The sequence below is a fragment of the Symphodus melops genome (genome assembly GCF_947650265.1).
Source record: "Symphodus melops genome assembly, chromosome: 2".
Lineage (NCBI taxonomy): Eukaryota > Metazoa > Chordata > Actinopteri > Labriformes > Labridae > Symphodus > Symphodus melops.
In genome coordinates this window covers 18353949-18375050 of record NC_136692.1, presented here as the reverse complement: position 1 = coordinate 18375050, position 21102 = coordinate 18353949, and the positions used below count along the sequence as shown (strand labels likewise).

At 39.0% G+C, this 21102-nt stretch overlaps 1 protein-coding gene across 4 annotated transcripts in view; it reads right to left on the bottom strand.

Annotated features, from left to right (window-relative positions):
- Positions 1–21102, bottom strand: part of LOC306820252 (uncharacterized protein) — a 71766-nt gene that overhangs the window by 1941 nt on the left and 48723 nt on the right. For all 4 annotated transcript variants that reach the window (XM_079338048.1, XM_079338047.1, XM_079338050.1 and 1 more), the window contains 10 exons: positions 15855–15976; positions 15044–15397; positions 8973–9039; positions 2910–3033; positions 2682–2772; positions 2176–2281; positions 1543–1616; positions 863–961; positions 384–500; positions 114–211 (listed from right to left, as the gene is read on the bottom strand). In XM_079338048.1, the coding sequence (XP_079194174.1) occupies positions 114–211; positions 384–500; positions 863–961; positions 1543–1616; positions 2176–2281; positions 2682–2772; positions 2910–3033; positions 8973–9039; positions 15044–15397; positions 15855–15976 (1252 nt within the window). The remainder of the gene's footprint in view (positions 1–113; positions 212–383; positions 501–862; positions 962–1542; positions 1617–2175; positions 2282–2681; positions 2773–2909; positions 3034–8972; positions 9040–15043; positions 15398–15854; positions 15977–21102) is intronic.

Genomic DNA, 21102 nt, shown 5'->3' with positions numbered 1-21102 from the left:
ACTTAAAAGTCAGTTTTAACAACAGTCAGTTAAAAAGCTAGTTGGAATAACATGGGAGCTGTCAGATAATTCACACAAGCAGCAGCAGCAGCAGCAGCAGCAGGAGTTCGTACCTGGAGAGAGCTGCGTGTTTGTCCATCCTGGCCCTGTAGTCCTCGTTCTCCTGTTGGACCTTGTTCAAACACTCCTCCAGCTTCACGTTAGTCTCCATCTGAGACACGCGGCGCACAGAAAGAAAAACAAGTATCAGTACATTACATATATGATTAATGATATTATTCTTTCCCCATGAAATGTGACTCAGGAAGAGCATAAAGACCACAGTAGAGAAAACGTTTTCTGAGACGAAAACAATGATTTAATTGACCCATCTTGCTGCTTACCAGTTTGTTCATCTCCATCAACTTCTTGTCTTTCTGGTGCAGTTGGTTGTTCTTGATCTCCAGCACCACCTTGAGGCTCTCCAGCTCCTGCTCCAGGTACACCGTGTGGGAGTCCTTCTGCACAAACACACAAAAAGCAGAGAAAAGCAAAGTCAGACCAGGGGGGAGACAGTGAAGCAGGATTTGTGGGTTGGATGGGATTCAAAAATAATAAACAAAGAAAACCTTCCTTAACCTCACTTATGGCTGCTTGTTTGAAATACATATAATAGCATTAAGGGTAAGAAGAATGCATTTCTGGTGGTATCGCGATCAGTCTTTAAAAAAACTGCTCTGATGACCCCACATGACCTGTCATGTAATGAATTTTTTGTTTGGGCTTTTAATTTTTGTTTAAGGGAGGAATTTAACTTGTTTTTCTGTTTTTTTTGTGACTCGAATTGAAAGAAAAGTAGCAAGAGAGATGCAACAAAATGTACCAGGTTCTTGTCGCTGAGTATGTGTCTCCTCCTCTCCTCTTCAGTTTTCAGCTTCTCGTTCAGAGCATCCTTTTCTGCTAACAGCTCCGATACTTTCTCCTGTTAGGATAACAAAGCAGAATAGAGAGAGAAGTTAATATTTTCAGGGTTTTTTTCTCTTAAATCTCACAGAAATGTAGCAGGTTAAACGTCCTCCAGCTGCAGATTCTATACTGTCCAACTTGATAAAAAAACTTCCTGCAGAAATGTGAAAATAACCGTTATTGTTCTGCTGCTGTTACGATTCAATTAAGTTGGCTGGCATGTTTCTATACCTCTCAAGATGGCTATACTGTATATGTAGCATACAGGCTAAAACGGAGTGTGTCAGTATTCATGGCGTGTCAGTGCTCCTTGTGTGTATGAGAAAGGTTGGTTTTCATTTTGGCACAAGCACAATGTGAAACCAACAGTGTGTCAATTTTCTCTTTCTCTCTCACCAACTGTACATACTGATGTCCTTAATGCTCACTTTTAAGGTTAAATTAATGTTAAACAACAACATTTTACTTGATATTTGCTTCATTGAACCGTGACCTCAACACAAAGAGAGTTTCAGTTTGTGTCACTGAGATGTTACAGCAGATTTATTATTATTAAATTTCTTTTCGTGCTCATTTTAACATATAAAAGTCTCTTACAGTTAGTGATGCTTCAGTCTCCTTCACCGTTTTCTGCAGATTCTCCAGATCGGTGTGATGAGTCTTTTTCAGCTCTGTGAAATAAAAAAACACAAATAAAGACACGTCAGCACCAACAGCAACACAATCATGACTCTATCAGTATATGAGGAGTCACTTATATTGTTCCTACAAAAGTCTCTGTCATCCCAAAGAGTTTCACAAATACTCAACTGTTGTATTACAAACAACAACACAGGAGTTAACTGAATGAAATATATTCAAATATTAAAATGTTTTTTTTATTGTTGGGGGAATAATTAGATCATAGCTAAACCAGTCAGATAAAGAAAAACATAGTAATATAAAGGGATGAAGAAGACTGATTAGACAGAGAAGAAGAATAATGATGAAAAATTAAATGAGGACAGAAAAAAAAACGTGTAAAAAACAAGCTTAACTCCATGATATAACTATTATGAAACTCGTAAAAAATTAATAGAAATACTGACTTAAAAGAATAACTTTGTGTTTCCAGTTAGCTCTTTAAATCATTCAGTCACTTGAGTCCACATGTGTTCATACTGAAATGCATCACATTGTACACACGATGAATGCTGAGCTGTGACAGTTGTGTATTTGTTGTACACTCACCTCCTAAAGATGATTCATACTCCAGTTTTAGGGACTCCATATTCTTGCTGTGACTCACTTCCTGGTTTTTCCTCTCTGCTTCTTGTCGGCTCCTCAGCTCGTCCACCTACATGCAGGCAGACAAAAACTTTCTTTTTTCATGTGTTCTGTGTTTTCCAGCGAGTTGGTAAGGGCTGAGAATATTTCTGAAACTCAGCCAAAATACTCCTCAAGAATATTTTACTTTAGAAATCGTTTTGAAATAGAAGTACGACGGTAGAAGCAGATTCAAATTTGTTTCCTGCAGCCATGTTAGCTCTACAACAGCACAAATATCAAACTTGTCATTTTGTTTTTGTCACCTGTTGCGTAATCATAAAACTTGATTTTATGGCTGACACGTAGGATGAGGAACGTTTTTAACGAGACTAACAGGCACATACTTGTTCGTGTGTACACACAACAGCAGTGACTGTAACGACATTTCATTAAAGAGTGTGTGTGTGTGTGTGTGTGTGTGTTCTGACCTGCTGTTCCATCAGCATGCGGCACTTGTCCGCCTCCTCCTGGTACGTCTGGTGGACTTTGTCCCACTCCGTTTGATAAAAACTCCTCAATCTGACACAGAAAAACAGAAAATGAGACACGTACACGCAGACAAAAGTAGATTTTATGACGACTTTACAAACAACAACATCTGTGTAAAGACTTTGTAGTAATCGTCTCAAGTGTCTAGGTATCAGTGAAAGGCACACCTGTCCTCCAGCTGCACCAGCTCCCCCTTGTGCTGCTCCTCCAGACTCTTCAGGGCCTCCTCCAGGCTGGCACGCACCTCCTCTTTCTCCTTCTGCAGATGCTTGCACCACTGTGCTGACGCAACTGAAAGGAGAGAAGGAGATCAGAAGTGAGAGTTAGTTTGTAGTTTTTAATAAAACACTTCTAAGACCTGGACTCTGGACTAAAATCTATGTTTCGAAAATATTACATCATGGGTGAGATATGAAAGATGACCTTCTGTTTCTGTGATACACATGCTTTGAATATGTCTGAATAAATGACTTCAGCATACCAACAATTCCATAGTTAAAAGCACATCTTAGTTTTTAAATTGTGTTTTATTTGGGAATTCTTGATTTTATCAGATCAAGTTTCTGATGGAAGTCACCCATAACCCCGAGCTGATACTTCCTGGTTAAATGCAGAAAAGTTGAAGCACTGTTTGATACAAAGCAGCAACACACAATGAGATATCAACACTTTACGACCTGTTTCTGAGTGAAAGTGTTGAGTGTAAAAACATTTAAAAATAATCTTCTATTTCTAGAACAGATCTCCAGGGTGCCGAGAGGCATTCCTCAGACAGCGCTTCGTTTCAACTCTGCACAGGAATTGAACAGTTTTACATTTACATTAACCGTCAATTAGCAGATCAGAACTGTAATCAGCTGTGATGTGGTGCACTTTTTTCTGTAACTCTACACCCGAGTCAAATAGATCCCTCCCTCAAAGACTTTTTTTGCTATGAATCTACAAAGTCTGGTTCTTTGAGACTCTAACGTGAACCAAACTGTTAACAATATCCTGCTCGCACTATTCAAAATACATTAAAAAAAAAGACCCACAGTTACATAACCAGTGAAGACAGTTTAGGACCAGGAGACAAAGATGCCAGTCAAGTTCAGAGAATCCTTTCTTTCTTCATTTATGTAGCCACCTCATCTAATCGGTTCAATGTGTTCTGGGGCTGTTTATGGTCATAATGTGAGAATTAATATTCCTATACAGAGATTATATTAGAGTTCTGAAAAGTTAACCTCTATATAGAACCTCCATTTGTATTTATTAGTGTCAGTAATTTCTCTTGAGAAACCAGAACAAATGTACAAAACTCATCAAATTAACTGTGAAATAAAATGTAATGAAAAGTTCCAAAACAATGTCCCCATTCACACAGTAAGTTTATCAATGTTTGTTTTACACTTGTCTTTGAAATGCAGGTTGGGAAAAAAGAGGAAGATAAAATAGGTCAACAGATTTGAAATCTGCTGTTTTACACATAAAACAAAATATATTGGAAGGCGCCATGTTGGAGCTTCTATTTGGACCGTATATTGTTTTACACAAACATACCATCATACGGAGCAGTCAGAGCCTGAACTGGTAATGAACGACAGATTGTCTTTACGTGTGTGTGTGTGTGTGTGTGTGTGTGTGTGTGTGTGTGTGTGTGTGTGTGTGTGTGTGTGTGTGTGTAAGAGAGAGAGAGAGAGAGAGAGAGAGAGAGAGAGAGAGAGAGAGAGAGAGAGAGAGAGAGAGAGAGAGAGAGACAGAGAGCGAGCGAGCGAGAGAGAGAGAGAGAGAGAGAGAGAATGTCTCATCCCAGTTCTGCTGCTCCTATCCCAGACCTCAGATCCAACCCTGAAAACATCTGCAAGTCAACTCACAAGTATGCAGACGACTCATTCCTTTCATGACTTATTCAAATCCTCACAAGCACACGCACGCTCCCCTCCATCACTCCCTCTGTCATCACACGCTACTTTGATTTACGTAGGTCCACTTACAATATGAAATATTTGGGGGATGATATCCAGGTGAGTAAGAGAACACCTGCAATAACAAAAGAAATCTCACTGCTTTTGGGAAAAGTCCCCCCATTCACAGATAGTTAATCACAATTCTATAACTGATTAAAAATACTCCCACACATATTGACCCTGTCTGTAATATAAAATGTGTGGAAACAGCTGGCTGGAGCTGGGGCACGTGTTGTTTCGCCCTGAATGGAGCTCTACAGAGCGAGAGTAAGCGCCTGTCGCAGTGATGATGGAAACAAAAAGCCAACGACAGCTGAGAGACACTAAGACCTAAACTTGTTCTCTGTCACTGACCGGACGACACACTCTATGAGACAGCAGGTGCATGGCAGGTGTTTGTGCAAAATAATGACATCATTCCAGGGGTTCCCCTCTCGGCCTTCTACCCAGTATAAACATGGTCTACCCAATCTATTGTTAACGGGGTTCGAGGTGGAACAAGACCTTTCTTTCCTTTCATGGTGAGAACATACAATATGACCTTGTGTTGAATATGGGGCACAAACAGGCGACTTAAGGCTGCAGATTTGTTTTTAGTTTTAATAGTCAAGGTAAGATTAAGATTAGATTCAGATTTATTTGTCCTTTGCAGGAAATTTGCTTTCACCCTCGTACGAGAGACACATAAACAGACAGACCTCAAAGTACATAAAGACATACATTACATCCTCCACCATTCACAATTAACACAGAAAACGAAGAAGAGAAGAAGAATGCTGCAAATGACCAGAAAATACACAACCGCGGTGTTAGATTTGAGACAACCACACTTTGTACACTGTGCTCTTAAACAGTGCTCGGATTAGCACAGTGTAAAAGACGGCAGTGTACTAATGGGAGGTCCTAGTTCAAGATACAGCAAGACTTACTGTCAGTGCAAACGCAATAACTTGCGGTTGTGTTGAAAGAAAAGCACCTGACAGTTTAGAGTACTCTTTATGGAATCTGTGAAATTATAAGTTGTTTCTCCTGTCACTGATAGAAAACAGTAAAAGTCAAACATTCGTTTTGCACAAAGTGACAGGTTCAGGTTTAAAGTGCCTCAGGAGCAAATATCTCCTTCACATGCAAACATCCATCATGTCAGCACATACTTCACTGTAAACTGCTTATCTGTTTGAGAGGAGATTTCTCTCAAGCTACGCTTTTGAAAAAATCTATTAACTCCTTCTGATGGTAGGACTAAAATACATGACACATCTTTACTTCTGTTGTGGCAGAGGAAACTCTAAAGGGATCTTAAAAGATGCCACAGAAACATTTTTCACTGTTTGCATTTTTCTTATTGATGTAAAAATGTCAAGACTTTGATTGTAAAGGTTCATTGACTTGCATAATCTTCCAGCAAAGGTTGTCAAGATTCCAGTGATATGAAGCGTCTGAAAATAATCGCAGAAATGACTTCACAAGAACACAAAAACCAAACGGAGGCGGACACATGTCTATCAGAGTAACTCCATGCTGCAAATCTTTACAAGAAAACTATTAAACAGCCTGACACAGTCAAAGTCCCACAAACAGGCTGATCCTGTTCAGTTTGACGAGGAGACGGTGAAGACAGTTCTGTGTGTGTGTGTGTGTGTATGGGTGTGTGTGTGTGTGTGTGTCTCAGTGTGTGTCGGTGTGTGTGTGTGTGTTGACAGCAGGGGTCTATACATTGCTGACATTCCTCGACTCTGTGTGTAAAGAGACGAGCCAAAGGTCAAACGCAGCAAAAGAAAAGATTACAGTGAGTGCTGCTCAGAGTGACGGGCGGAGGGAAAGTAAAGGGGGGCGAGAGCAAGTGATGGTGAACAGCATGTGCTTTTCCACAGCGAGTATTTGTGTGGGTGCAGGTAGTTTGAGTGTGTGTACATGGAGGCCAAATATAACATGGCCTCCAGAACAAATGTGCAGTGATCCTCTCACGTAATCACAGTGGTGGTTATTTTTAATTTGTATTGTTTTTTTTAGTTTAGGAGTTTAGTTTAGTTTATTTTTGAAATGAAACAAACTGGTTATAAATCGCATACAGTGTTGACATAAAAACATAAAAGGCCAACAATAAGTGCACAGTGTGTTTCTGTATGTTTGGGTCAAAAAGGGTCCTGCGACAGCTCGGCTAAGAGCCCTAAATTCTAACTCAAGAGTGTTGTAAGAGAACAAATTACTTTTTACAACTATTTAATTGTGTTTTTTATTATTTGAGCTGTTTGTTTTGAAGAAAAGATATCTCTATGAATACATTGCTGAAGAAGCCGTTTTCACACATGCATACACTCCTGAGTATTTCTAGAAAATGTGCAGGACAGCCTGTCCCTAATATCTTACTGAGACACGTATTCACACATGCACCTCACAGCCTGAAGTTTCCCTCTCCTATTGTTGAGTCTCGGGAGGAAAGACATGATGTTATAAAGACAAGTGTGTTATAAAGACAAGTGTGAAAATCGAAGCTGGCAGACCTAGCGACAGAGTCTGACACAAAGAACAGATATTCACCTTTCTATCACTGCTACATGTAACTGGACATGTTCACATTATCAATGAATGAGTGGAAAAGAACACACTGGGGGACAGAAGGTGAATCATCACACACCTGTCATTATCATCAAAAATAACCCACCTGCTCTTATTTTCTCTATATATTATCTGCTGTTTTCACACATGCAGTTCACCACAAAAAAAATGTGTGAATTTTTTCAATAATATCAGTTAGACACACGTATGCAAAAAAAGGTGTCATTGTTAAAGGAGTGTGAACTAAACTGTATCTGAAAGTTAATGATCCTGAAAACATCCACTGCTTTAACAATGACTGACAAGACATAATTATAAAACATTTAATGTCTGATGTGTCACCTGTCTCTCCTGTGTCCATTGTTTTGTAACCATCAAGCTTGAACACATGTATTGTCTCAGTTATAGTAACATGGCAGGCTGCCAAACGCAGCAGATCACACCTTAAACACACACACCCAGAAAACACACAAAACAATGAAACTGTTCCCTAATTATTTTCTGAGAAGTCACAGGTAGTGCCAGGTGACAGCATGCATGATTACAGATATTACTACTCACTGATCTGCTGAGCTGAAAAAACACTTTCCACTGAAGTGGTTTTACCGGAGATGAAGGGCTGCGCCTTTAGAGTGCTACTGTTAATACTCATACTGCTATCGTCTTGTTTTCCAGACTTGGGCAATATTTCATATCACAGACGGAGAGAGGCACAAAATGTATCATATATGTGACAACATTTGAATATTACTCTAATGGACCTTTTTCCATCCCTGTCATTGATAAAAGCAGTCAATTTACAAGCAGAAGTCTGGAGTTGCTGGAGTACTGCTGATAAAAAGGGTTTTAATTTTTTTATGTAATTGTGTGTTGGACCCAAACAAAGGCTTTTTACATCAAAGTCACAAAATCACACAAACCAACTGATCAATCAAGAAAGCGATTAGCAACTCCTCTACGGTCTGCTAGTTCAAAACCACTATTTTGGAGTCTGCTAACTGAGAAGAGAGCAACATAATGGCTTTTTAACCAGACATTTAAAATAACATTCAGATCCTGTCTGTGGCAAATACAGAAACTTGAATGATCAGACTTTAATCACACACACATTCAACAGCTGCAGGGTGAGGCAAGTTAATAAAGCTTTTTCATTTAATTTGATCTCTCAGTTCTTGCTATTTCTTTCGTTAACTGTTTTTCACCAAAACACCAAGTCAGATTCCCTGCATGTGAAGATGTACTTGGCAGTAGAAACCGGTTCTGATAAATCTATGTCTTTAGACACAAATTGAAGCTATTTCTGTTGGTTCTGTAAAGCATTAAACCAGATTCACCTCCAAATGCAAATCAGTGTCAACGACAAACAGTAAGACTTGTGATCACACTGATGTCTCAAAATGTGATTCTCACAACTTATTGATGTACTGTACTTGTATAATCTACTGGTCCTCTTGTGCAGATAAAAACACCAGTGTGGTGTGCAGTGAGGAGCAGATGCACAGTATGACAACAGAAATAACACGGTTTTGAATGGCAGTTGACCAGGCCGTGATAAGCTTTGTATGTGCATGTGTGTCATGCAAATAGAACAGAGAGAGAGAGAGAGAGAGAGAGAGAGAGAGAGAGAGAGAGAGAGAGAGAGAGAGAGAGAGAGAGAAGGCAAGCACATGTATGAATTAGCATTTGGTAGTTTATGGATGTGTGGATGCGTAAAAATCGTACCCAGCTCATCTCGGAGGTTTGCCAGTTCCAGTGACAGCTCCTTCTTCTGCTTCATGGACTCCTCACGCTGCACAGAACAGAAGAAAAGAATTAACACTGAGGCTGTGTCCAAAATGATTTAATGTTCAGAACACACTGAGGGATCACATGGTGTGTTCGACGAAACACAAAACGACAGTTTAATTTGGTAACAAACTGATACACAACACATAAGTGATCAAAAGTTTTTACAGGAATGATCCATACCAAATGAGACATTGTTATTGAAAGAGTGATTTCTTCAGAGCTACAAAACTCTATTGACAAAAACAGATGCAAATAAAGAGGTGTCTGGCCTCACTCTGCTGCAGATTGTCAGTGATCCATATGAGCTGCTGCCTGGCTAATAATGCAGAACAGGAATCTGACTGATTTCTGTTTGTGTTGTTTAACTGCTATTTCATGAACCTGATGGTGTTTGTATTTGTAGGATTTTTCTGACATTATTTATTAGTAATCAGCGTTATATGTTTAATGTCAATACTATTCAATAGTGTATTTCTATGAGTGCAGAATGGGTGAAGAAGCTAAGACAAGTTTCTCACTTTGTAGGACGGTTAAGTTAAATGATGATTTTGATCTAAAAGAGGCTGGTTTGTCCTGTTGTAATACTGCTGCTGTAAATGATCTCAAACTGTAGAAAAACAAAACACAACCTGGAAAATACCACAGCCCAGAATGAGACGAACGTGAGGCTAATCAAGTCAATCGCATGTTTATATAGTCATACTCAGACAGACGGCAATAAAAGACTCAGTTTTTACCACACATACACAAACTATCAGACCTTTACACACTTGAAAACATGGAACTGATGAGCCTAAGATAGCACTACTGTATGTAAAGCAACATTTTCTCAAATAGCAAAAACACACTTTTATACATAACAGCTTTACAAGAGTAGTGGAATTTACAATTGAAATACACACACGCAGTACCACACACACACACACACACACACACACACACACACACACACACACACACACCCAGAGCCATAAAGTCCATCTGTTGTCTACGGGGTGAGTTAAGTGAAAAAGCAGAGACAGAGGCAACAAATAGGGAAAAAAACTGCCTGTAATGTGGCCCACCTGTTTTCAAAAAGGGAAATGTTAAACTGCTGATATACGACATATTTTTGTCTCAGAAAATGTGTCATAATTGCAGCACGAGGAATGTTATGTCATTACTTCAATGGCATCCAAGGTTTGTAAATAATAAGGCCAATTTGGCTGGAAAACCAACAACTAATGTAATCAACACGTCATTTAAGGTTTTTAAAATACTCTTGGCAAAAATCCAGGGAAGTGACCTGATGGTAAAATCCTTCCCTTTAATCCCCGGACGTCTGCTAAAAGAGATTATCACAGCTTTCACTTGGAGAACAACAGAAGAGAAACAAAAGAGAAGATAACACAACACACACACACCTTGCGTTTCTTCTTGCGGCGAAGAGGGAGGGCTTTCCTCGGCTTTGAGGGCGCTTTGCTGGCCGAGGAGCCCATGCCTCAGTGAACACAAACGTACACAGAACCACAACAAAATGTGCTCCTCTCTCCTGTCAGTAAATCCTTTCTGCACCGATTACCAAAGAATGAGACAAGCACTGAAGAATAACACACACACACACACACACACACACACACAGGCTCCCACACTCTCTCTTTCTGCCCTCCTACTGGACGGGACTCTCTCTCTCTCTCTCTCTCTCTCTCTCTCTCCGTCTCTGCTCCCTCGGCCCCTCCTCCCACTCTCTACCTGTTCACCACAGAGCGCCCTGTCCTCCTGCCTCCTTCTGTGTCTCCTCCTCCTCCTGCCTGAGTGCTTTGCGTTAGAAGAATGTGAGTTATTTCTGCTCCTCCTTCCTCTCTTCATATCTTTATTCCTATCTCGGCCGTTTAAACATTGATCTGCATTGAACTCGTGGCTCTGTTAGTCCTCACTTTGACTGCTATCTGACTTTTGTCGCCTTTGACTCCCTTCTGTTTAAAGTTTATATAACTTTACATGGAATACCTTCCACTAATCCGCTGAACAAGTCCAGTTCACCTGAGGACGTAATTTATGAGAAATTAAAAACACATAGCTCTAAAGAGAAGAGTAAACACAGAGACATGGTTTACAGTGTCCAATTTAAATTACAGACTCACTGTACTTTAAGTTACAGTGAGTCTTTAAATAGGATTTTTGGAAAACAGCTTTATATACTTTTGAATGATGTTTTTTAATGAATACAACTGTGTAAAAGTGAAGTGTGTGCAGCAGTCCATCGCCAACAAATAATTACAAATGACTGAACTGCATTACTGTCATATCCTTATCGTATTGTAATTACATCATTATCACATTGTTATTATTTCATCATTGCGTTCTCATGTGATGGTCATCTCATTATGGTCTGGTTATTTTCGCCATATCCTACCACTATGTCCTAAATCATTGTTATATCTTTATCATGTTGTTTTCGCAACAGATTTTCATCATCACTCAGTTCTTCATCACATCATCTCATATCTTGGTATGTTCAATTGTATTTGTTATCTTTCAACTTTTTATTGCATTACTTTCCTATGCTCATCATACTGTTGATAGTATCCTTATTGTAGTGTAAAGAATAATCACTGAGTACTGTAGTATCATTACTATCATGATACAGTAATAGGTGAATTGTGAATGTTATTAATCTTTAATTTCATATCTTATTGTATATGTATTATTATAGTCTCATAAAAACATTCCACATTTTTTGGGTTTTATTTTTACAGGATTTATAAGACTTTAAGTTTAGACTAGATTTTTGTCTTTTACTATTTCTGTTGTTTGGTGGAGATGGTTATATACCATTTTGTCCTTACTGATAATTATTTTGATACCAAGACTTCAATGAGAACTGAAATAATAATAAAACTGAAGTAATCCTCTGATATTTGTACTCGAGTGAAAACTATACACTAGAGGTGGAAGAATACTTGAAACTGTGTTCATGCTAGCACCACATTGTTGTTGTACATTACTGTCCTGCTGATTTGTTTTCTATATTAATGGATTTAGTGTCTGACCAACACATTGACTGGCACGTTTGTTAATACTTGATGGATGATACTCAAACTAGTCTGTTTATTTGAATCCCCATTAGCTACAGCATAGTGAGAGGGTATTCTTCCCGAGTCCTGGTCTGTGTTATGTGGTCAACTCTGCCGGCTGCTGATTGAAAAGTTAAATATAACCCAGCTCAAAGAGACAATTTGTTATTTTCTACTAGACTTTCAGTATTTCTAGTTTGTTTTTGTTTTTAGCTGTGGTTGTTTTTGTATAAATCCTTCACAATACAAATCTAGGCTGGTCGGTAAATCTCAAATAAAACCTGCCAAGTCAGCTGCTATCATTCTTGCCATTCATATGACACAATCACAGACGAAGAAGTCACAGTGAAAAGAATAAACCAGCACTGGTTTAAGAATGAAATTCATGTGTAAAATCCCCCACCCATATTAAAACCTACATCCTTCCAATAAACCAACAGCCCCTTCCCAAGCCCCAAGGTTACTGTCAATGGAGGGTGCAGTTTATTTTCACCAGTCACCTCTAGAAGAAAAGATAAGATAACTTTGGTATTCATGCTTCAAATGAAAACACACACATTATCTCAGAAGCACAAGTCAAAGAGCTTCAGGGCTCAAACTGCAGCTGCTGCATTCCTCCACCTCCCCCACCCCCCCCTCCCCTCCTTTACAGCAGAGCATGCCGTCAGTCTAATCAATAACCAGCCAGGCTGTGGCTCTGTTAACATCTGTGAACTCTCTCAGGTGGTACAAAAGAACTAAATGTAATAGTGCATTAATTAAGTACAATGTGAGAATGCTGACAGTTATGTAAGAGTCTCACACAGTCCTATATGTGCAGTGTTTTCACTGCTGATAACACGCTGTTCTAAAGATAAGGAGCCACTTTCACTCAGAATGACACAAATAACTACACTGTTAAAAGCTTAAGCTAACAATAGAGACAGCATATTACTGTACAGTGCATAGTTTGCAACTGACAGGATCTTTCTCCACCTCAGGTTGTTATTGATCAAAGGTATTTTACTGATACATTGATTTATCAATGGTCTATCTTATTCCTGCAGATTAACTTGAATTTCCCTCGGGATCAATAAAGTCTATCTATCTAACTGGGTGTGTTATCAACAGGACAGAATGTGTTGGTGCAGGTTATGGTGATGATGTAAATCAACTATGAGTTGAGTTATTAACTAGAAAAGAGACCAAAAAGGAATACAAATAAAATGAAAAATGACTTATCACTAACCAAGGCAAGAGAACTTTCTACAACCTGTCACCGAAACCAAAGTTCAGGCAACAAGAAGAAGAAGAAAAGTTTGGAGTGACGATGGATTTATATTCACAGTTCACATGGAGAGGAAACGAGTCTCAGAGGCTTTACCTATTTGTTAAGGTGTTCCCTGCTTAGTAATAGTTATTGTGGCCAAACTAACACGTGCGTGTGTGCGTGTTATATATTTTTACCTTGGTATTATGGCTCTGCAAATACAAAATCACTCATCCCACTAATCAGAAAGCAAATATTCATTTAGCAGCCTTCGATGTCCGGGACTCTTTGATTGACACATCCTGGTGCCTGAATGGACCAATGAGCAGCTGCTAAAGTATATTGATACATTACATAAAATCACCAAGTTAATGTTCAGATTATTATACTAAATTATAATGGAATAAAGGATTGTCGTAGGTTACTAAACTAAGCTAGGGGCAGCTCAGCTGGCAGCCCCTCCTGTCCTCTTGTTTCCGCATTAGTGCAGTGTTGATGTTTATATCATGCCACTGCTGTTATGGTTGCACACAAATAATTTCTCACTCTGAGGGACTTGTGCTCTGCTACTCTTTGAGAATTATTTAGGAGTGTGTGTGTTAAGCAAGCTTTAGAGCCACTTTTTCTTTCTGGCTTTTGGAGACTGAAGAGAAAATGTCCAAATGTAGGGAATAAAGTGCCAGACATACAAAGAAAACCATCAGAGCAATTTTCTTTCACACTTTGCTCTTTTTTTTTTTTTTACATAAACAATCAACTAAACATTTAAATTTCATGTGGACAAATACAAAAATTTTAATCTCTTAATTTTAACTTCATTTGTTCAAAACTGAACTACACTCATACTCCTTCCAATGTTGTATTAAAAACTTTAATCTTCACCATGAAAAACAAGATAAGAGAGCTGGTGAGTCTGACAGACGCCTGTTGCAGATTAGAAAGCCTTTTGAGATGTTTCATAAGCAAACACACACACATACCTTAATGAGGCTGTCTCTAACATCTCCATTTGTACTTTCATCAGTCAGAAAAGCTGACAGCAGAAACAAACAAAAACAATAATCTACAATAATGAGCAACTCCTCACTCACTCGCATTCACATCACACAGAAGCAGGATGTTTCCATGTCCTCATGACACATTGTTGTTGTGGTTGTTGTTGTTGTTGTCAATAGCAACTCTCGTTCACTCAGACAAGTCTGTCCTTGCTGCCTCTAAACATCCTCCAAAAAACAGCCATCATATCAGCCGTCTCCTCCTCTACAAGCATCTCATCCAGCTCCTTAAAAACAACACCACCAGTATCAGCAGCAACAACAACAGTGATGCTTTAATTATAGGCTTGGGTTTGTCCTGCCAAAGGCAGAGGATGGTGTCATGATTACTGATTGTTTCCCCTTGTTTGACTCTTTGAAGTTGCACTCTGGCTTTTGCAAGTTCAAACACATCTAACTTGTATGTCTTTAAAGTGGAGAATGAAGGATCCTTGAACACAAAGTAATATTAATTGCCAGAAAAATAGATGAACCAAATCTATGATTATTCAGAGAGAGAAACACTAATAGGAAGTACAAGTTACTTGTTCTATAATGTTCTATATACAAAGTGACTCAAATAAATGGCCAGATCTACTTCTGTCTGACTCCTGACACACTACAGAGAGATGCGGATTGGTTAACTTCAGTATAAACACTGTGTACCTCAGTGAAGAGATGTTGGATGACTGTAGCCAGAGCCTCCACCCTCTTGTTCCCCTGGATGAGCAGCTTCCTCAGTTGGTTGAGGGCCTGGTTCTTTTTCTCCGCCTGCTCTTTGCTCTGGTTTGGTTTAGTCTGCACTGCTCCATCCCCCGCAATGCCAGCTCCAGCTGAGAGCGGCCTTGATGCAGTCTGCAGGCGGGATCCAGTTCTGGGGCTGGTCCGTGACCCTGTTCTGGCTTTGAACCCCAGACCAGAAGCTCCGGTGGTTCCTGACCCGGTGGTGGTGGTGGTGGTGGTGGTATCAGCGACAGGTACTGGTGTCACTGGTGTGTTAGCTTTCACCACTTCAGGTACCTAAATGTAAAAAAAAAAACACATAGGTTGTATTTTGGAAAACCAATTGAAAGAAAAGATGTTTTTATTCAGGGGATTTTGTGCCTTTTATTTGCCAGGAGAGAGTGGGACATCAGGGAGAGAGAGCGGGGAATGACTGTTATACAAATAAATGGAAGTTTTGCTACTTTCTGTGGTTCCATTGATTTATTCAACTTGTATCCAGTTTAAAACGAATGTGAGACCTGTGTACTAGTAATCCTCGGCAGAACCCGCTACTCAAGAGAAACCAGTGTTGCAGGATTAACAAGGATGGAGACGAATAATTCAAATTGGAATTTCGTGTCTTTCAGTCAAAGGACGCTCTGAATAGTGTGTTTTATCAATCAGATCTTGCTTAGTAATGTCTCCTTGTGTATTATCTCACCCACAACAGAGATAAATCTGCATCTCACATTTTAAAGAAGAAGAAACCTACCTCAGGCGGGGGTTGCTGATTGTTCTGGATGTTTCCTCCTGCAGGCTCTGCTGCTGCGCCCTGTGAGCCGCTGCTGGTGTTTGTGGGTCTGGCAGAAGCTTCCCGAGGTTTGTTTTTGTCCACTGCAAGAGAACGGCGGCATCTTAGTGTGTGCCTGGCAGGTACAACATTCAACATGGTATCTGAACACACTCTCACGTACACAAACACACAGAACACTCAGTCAGCCCATCGACTAAGTGGATAAAATACACCACAGCAGGGTAGAAACTACAAACTACTCAAACTACAAACACTCACTCATCCTCTTCATAAAAACAAAAACAAATGACACAAATGATGTGAAATAACTTCAAAATCAGAATAAATCAGATAAACACCACAACAACAAGCACAACACAAACAGCCTGCACACAACTCATACGTTCATCCTCATCGAGTAAACAAGAACACACCCTGCTGACTGTAGGAGACTGATGCATCATGGGATTGTTTAGTGATGATAGCCAGTCTCCGAGTATGCGCGTGGATGTGTGTGTGTGCGCGTTAGGATGTGTGTGTACATGGGCCCTGAATGTGCATTAAGGAGTGCATTACCAGACACAAAGCAATTAGAGAGATCAACACACATCTCCACCTCCGCTCTCCTGTCATCTCTGTAAAACCTCTCTCGCTCTCTCTCTCTCTCTCTCTCAGTTAGAGTTTTTAAATCTTGAGGAATAAAATCTGAAAAGGAAATTCCAATACTTTGAGAGATTTAAATGAGTAAAGGTACAAACAGTCTTGAGAGTGCAGCTGTGAAACAGGCTGTAATTATTGCAACATTCCTCTGTTATAGAATAACTGCCTGATCAAAATAAATTTGTTACCGACAGGATCAGGTTATCATTCAATCATCAGACAGCCGTTACCTCACTCTCTTCAAACACACCAGACCTAATTGATATTGACAACAATAATTTGACCTCACAGAACAAAGTTGCTGATTTATTGCTGTCTAAATAAGTTAGCTTGTTGTGATGTTTTTTTTAGACTTTGATCATGTGATCTTTGGGCCATTCTGCCTCAATTGGCTCTGAAACCTGAGGATATACAGGAAGCACCAGGAAGAGAGAGACGATGACGCACTGTAAATCAAAGAGCCAAGGTTGGAATCAACCCAGGACACAGGCTCAGGACACAGGCTCTGCCAATTCACCTGCAAGGACACCTGTGACTTTGGTGTTTGAAATAGTTCATTCAAAAATTATCACTTAAACTTGTATTTACGAAAGGGGAAGAAAGGACTTTTGTCAATGGTGGCTTTGAAGAGAGTTAAGACTGTTTCTGGTTCTGGTGTTTCTCAGGATGTTTTCTGTTATTCTGTCAGACACTCCGGTACAATCAAACATTTGCCTATTTATTTAGACCCTTTAATGAATAAATATATGGCCCAGGTTCTTTGTTCCAGACTATAAGGCGACCAACCAAGTCAGCCAACATTGCCAACTTCTACAAAATTCACATTTCAGTTCATATGCAGAGACATCTGACAGTCTCTCCTCCCCCACAGATAGACAGACTGATAAATCACACCTGCTCACTGGCTTCTAAATAATTCAACAAATCATGATGAAAAAAAAGGTTCACTGTGCAGACTTGAATTTTAATAATTTGACCAGTAACTCAGCTGGTCTCTGGGAGACATGAGTGCTTCTGTGGTTAAGTTGTATCATCAAAAGTTTATTTTTTATTTCAACCACTAAAACTACGGCACATTGTTTTTCATTTTACGTTCATTTTTGCAATATTTCGTTAACAACCATGACAGGGCAACTTTCAGCAGATTCATTTAACATGACAAATCCACTGAACACGAAAAGCTCTGAGCTCTGAGTGTTGCTGTTCACAAAAGGTCAACACAGCCCTGAGCCTTGAAGCGATTTCTTTAAAGACGCTGCCCCCTACTGGCAGCCAGCGAGCAGAACATGCTGGTGTGTGTGTGTGTGTGTGTGTGTGTGTGTGTGTGTGTGTGTGTGTGTGTGTGTGTGTGTGTGTGTGTGTGTGTGTGAGAGAGAGAGAGAGAGAGAGAGAGAGAGAGAGAGAGAGAGAGAGAGAGTGTGAACAGAGCCAGCAGGTCAGGGAAAGAAAGGTTGAATTTAATTGAAATGGATTTGTACTGCTATGAAGTTCAGCAGGAGAGTGATTAGGCCAAGAGGAACTCATTAGCTCACTCTGACATTTAGCAACAGTCAATCACACCCACACATCCACCCACACACCTGTTCTAATTAGGATTCAACAATAGACTGAAACAAACATCCTGATCACTCTAAAGAACATCAGCTGTCACACGCTGAAAGACAAGCTGGAGTCAGTTTTACACAGTGGGCAAATATTCACCATTGAAACACAGCTGGAGTTTTTGTGACGTGTATTTTAAATATTAATATAAGCAGAACATGTTCTAATCATTAATACAGTGTGAGTGAAAATGTGCAGAAAGGAGAGGTAGGTGCAAAAACGTATGCCTCAGATTGGATTTCTCACATTGGAACACCAACATTGATTTAAATAGTTTTTTACAAGTCAATACATTTTCTTCAACAAATATGGTAAAATGTAATTTCAAGTCATATTATTTCTAAACTGTCTAAAAATGTCTCCAGAGTTGTGCACCTGATTACCAAGTCCAAAAGAAATATTGTTTGTGTGAAACTAGAAGGCTCTGATTGTTATCGTAGATGTTTTAGCACGTTACTGAAAGAATCCCACCAGATACAGATTTGTTTTTGTCAAGTTTAGACTCATCCTCTAACTGTTACGTCACTCTCTTTACAGCCATTAACTAACTGTGACTTTACATTTAATGTTTAAAGGAGCTGCTTGTCGACCTGTGCCAGTGAGTGAGTTTGTGTTACTGTGTGACTTTTAGATCACTACTACTACAACTACTTCAGTTGCATCCATTTCAATATTGATCAAACTCACAAACAAATCAACTGATTGAAGAAGTAGATGATTTAATAGTCTAAGGTTTTTTTATTCAATGGAGTCTTGAGTGATGTCACGACTTTTTACAGTTTAAAAAAAGTATCCAACCTCTGTTGAAACTTCTTTCAGTGGCGATATTGTCTTAATTGTCGGAGGACATTTAGATAACAATCTGAGCCTGTTAGTGTTAAACAAAGGACTGTTAATAGACTTCTTTAATCCCCACTATAATCTTGGGGGATTACACTGCAGCCGTAACAGTCCGGCTGAAACAATGGACTGGAGTAATTCCAAAAAGTAAAAAATACATCATAACAACATAAAATCAGGCTCAGGTTGTAAAGATACCCCTCATTAATGTGTTTACTACTGTAGCTGTACAGGAGGTGCAGCTCAGGAAACACGTGGTGTGAGTGTGTGAGTGTGTACAGGTGATGGTGGTTTGTACCTGGAGTCTGCAGAGCAGTCATGCAGAGCTGCTGAGCCCAGACTGGGAGAGAAACAACACTGTTAGCATGCACATCACGTTACATGAGACAGCAGACAGAAGTGTGTCATCAGAGTCTCCTTCAGTACTCAGTAAGATGGCCTCCATTATCAATCAGAACAATCAATATGAAGACGCAGTCAAACACTATTTGTGTCAATCATGCCAATAATCATTTCAGCCATCTTATGAGTGCAGTCTTATGATCACACTTAAAGACTGTCTGCTTTGTTTTTAATGTGTTCATCTTTCACCAGGAAAGGAGAGGAAGGATAAAAGGTGGAGGAGGAGTGGGGGCTTTTTAGAAACAAAAAGGTTTTACTTTAGCTCATTGGCAAAGCTCCTTATTATTAATAGAATAGCTCAACCAACCACACTTAGATAGAACACTCAGAGTTTTCACAGGACTGCCATGTTTTGTGTTCAAACATCTACTAGTGACTTTAAAAAGGATGAATCTACAAAATAAAGAAATACATCAATAAAAATGAGTGGAAAAAAGATTTAAAAACATCCGGTAATTGCGGATCTATACTCAAGTTTACGATCTTTCAATATTTATTTGTATATATTACAGAATAAACAGTATACCCATCGATACAAAACACATTTATCCACTAATATTTCATAACAAAACAATGTAATGTGTAAAATATTTTTTCTATTCTACTTTTTAATTGTATGTAGTAAAAGCAGAACATTTAGAAAAATTAGGTAAAAGGGGATCTTAAAGAATAAGATTATATAGAAAATAAATAAATTAAATAATTTTTTTTGAAAGAGATTAAATATATATTTCAGCATAAGAACATGCAATATATACACCAATTTAATTGCGCCCCTGATTCCATAGTATAGTGAGTATGAACATGATATCATGCGTGAATCATTATTATCCTCCACAAACAGCCGAAACATGAGAGCTCACTGTACGCTCAGTTCCTGCTGGTCAGAGACACATTAACAATGAATTATTGCACTGTATGTGTGTTTGCAGGACCAAAAAGTGTGCCAGCACAGCAGGACAAACAAGGACAGCTCAACACACACAAACACACAGCAGGTTGTCTTACTTATCTCCTTAATCTGCTGGGGGGGGTTTTAGATTACTAAAATGGGCTAAAATATCATTTAATTCCTGTTTTGAAAATAGAGATTCCTGCAAAATGTTGGTTTCAGGATAAGGTAGAAATGTTAATCTGATTTTGCAAAAGTGGACGATTACTCTACATGCAAGAGTCAGTGACATGAAGTACAATGATTTAGTGCTCAGTTTGTCGGTGAGATGACATTCCCTTTGAGGACAATGACATGCACCTTTTCTATTTCTTTATCTTGATTTGGACAATTTGGACAAACAAATTGTTTTGATAATTTGGTTTAATTAAAAAACGAATATTCCATGAAATGATCGTATTGATTCTTTTTAAACATTTACCATTTAATTTGTGGGAATCAAAGAAAAAGCTGATTAAAGAGTTACCATACTTAGGATATTCTTGTTAATCTACTTCATTTTATTAACACTTTTTAGATGTACATGAATCAAGTTAAATGTTGATTATTAGTGGTGTACTAATAATAGAAAAGACAAGTATTCACAGATTTGTTCCAAGATAAGAACAGTTTTTTAGAAGACCTTGATAACGAAGGGATATTATTCTGTAGTAAATAAAAACAGTAGTTATCATTGTGTTTATGTTTGGAACTGTACCATGTATCCTCTCCACTCAGCTGCAGACTCACAACAACACAAACACAGCAGAGCTGATGAGAAAAGATAAGCGG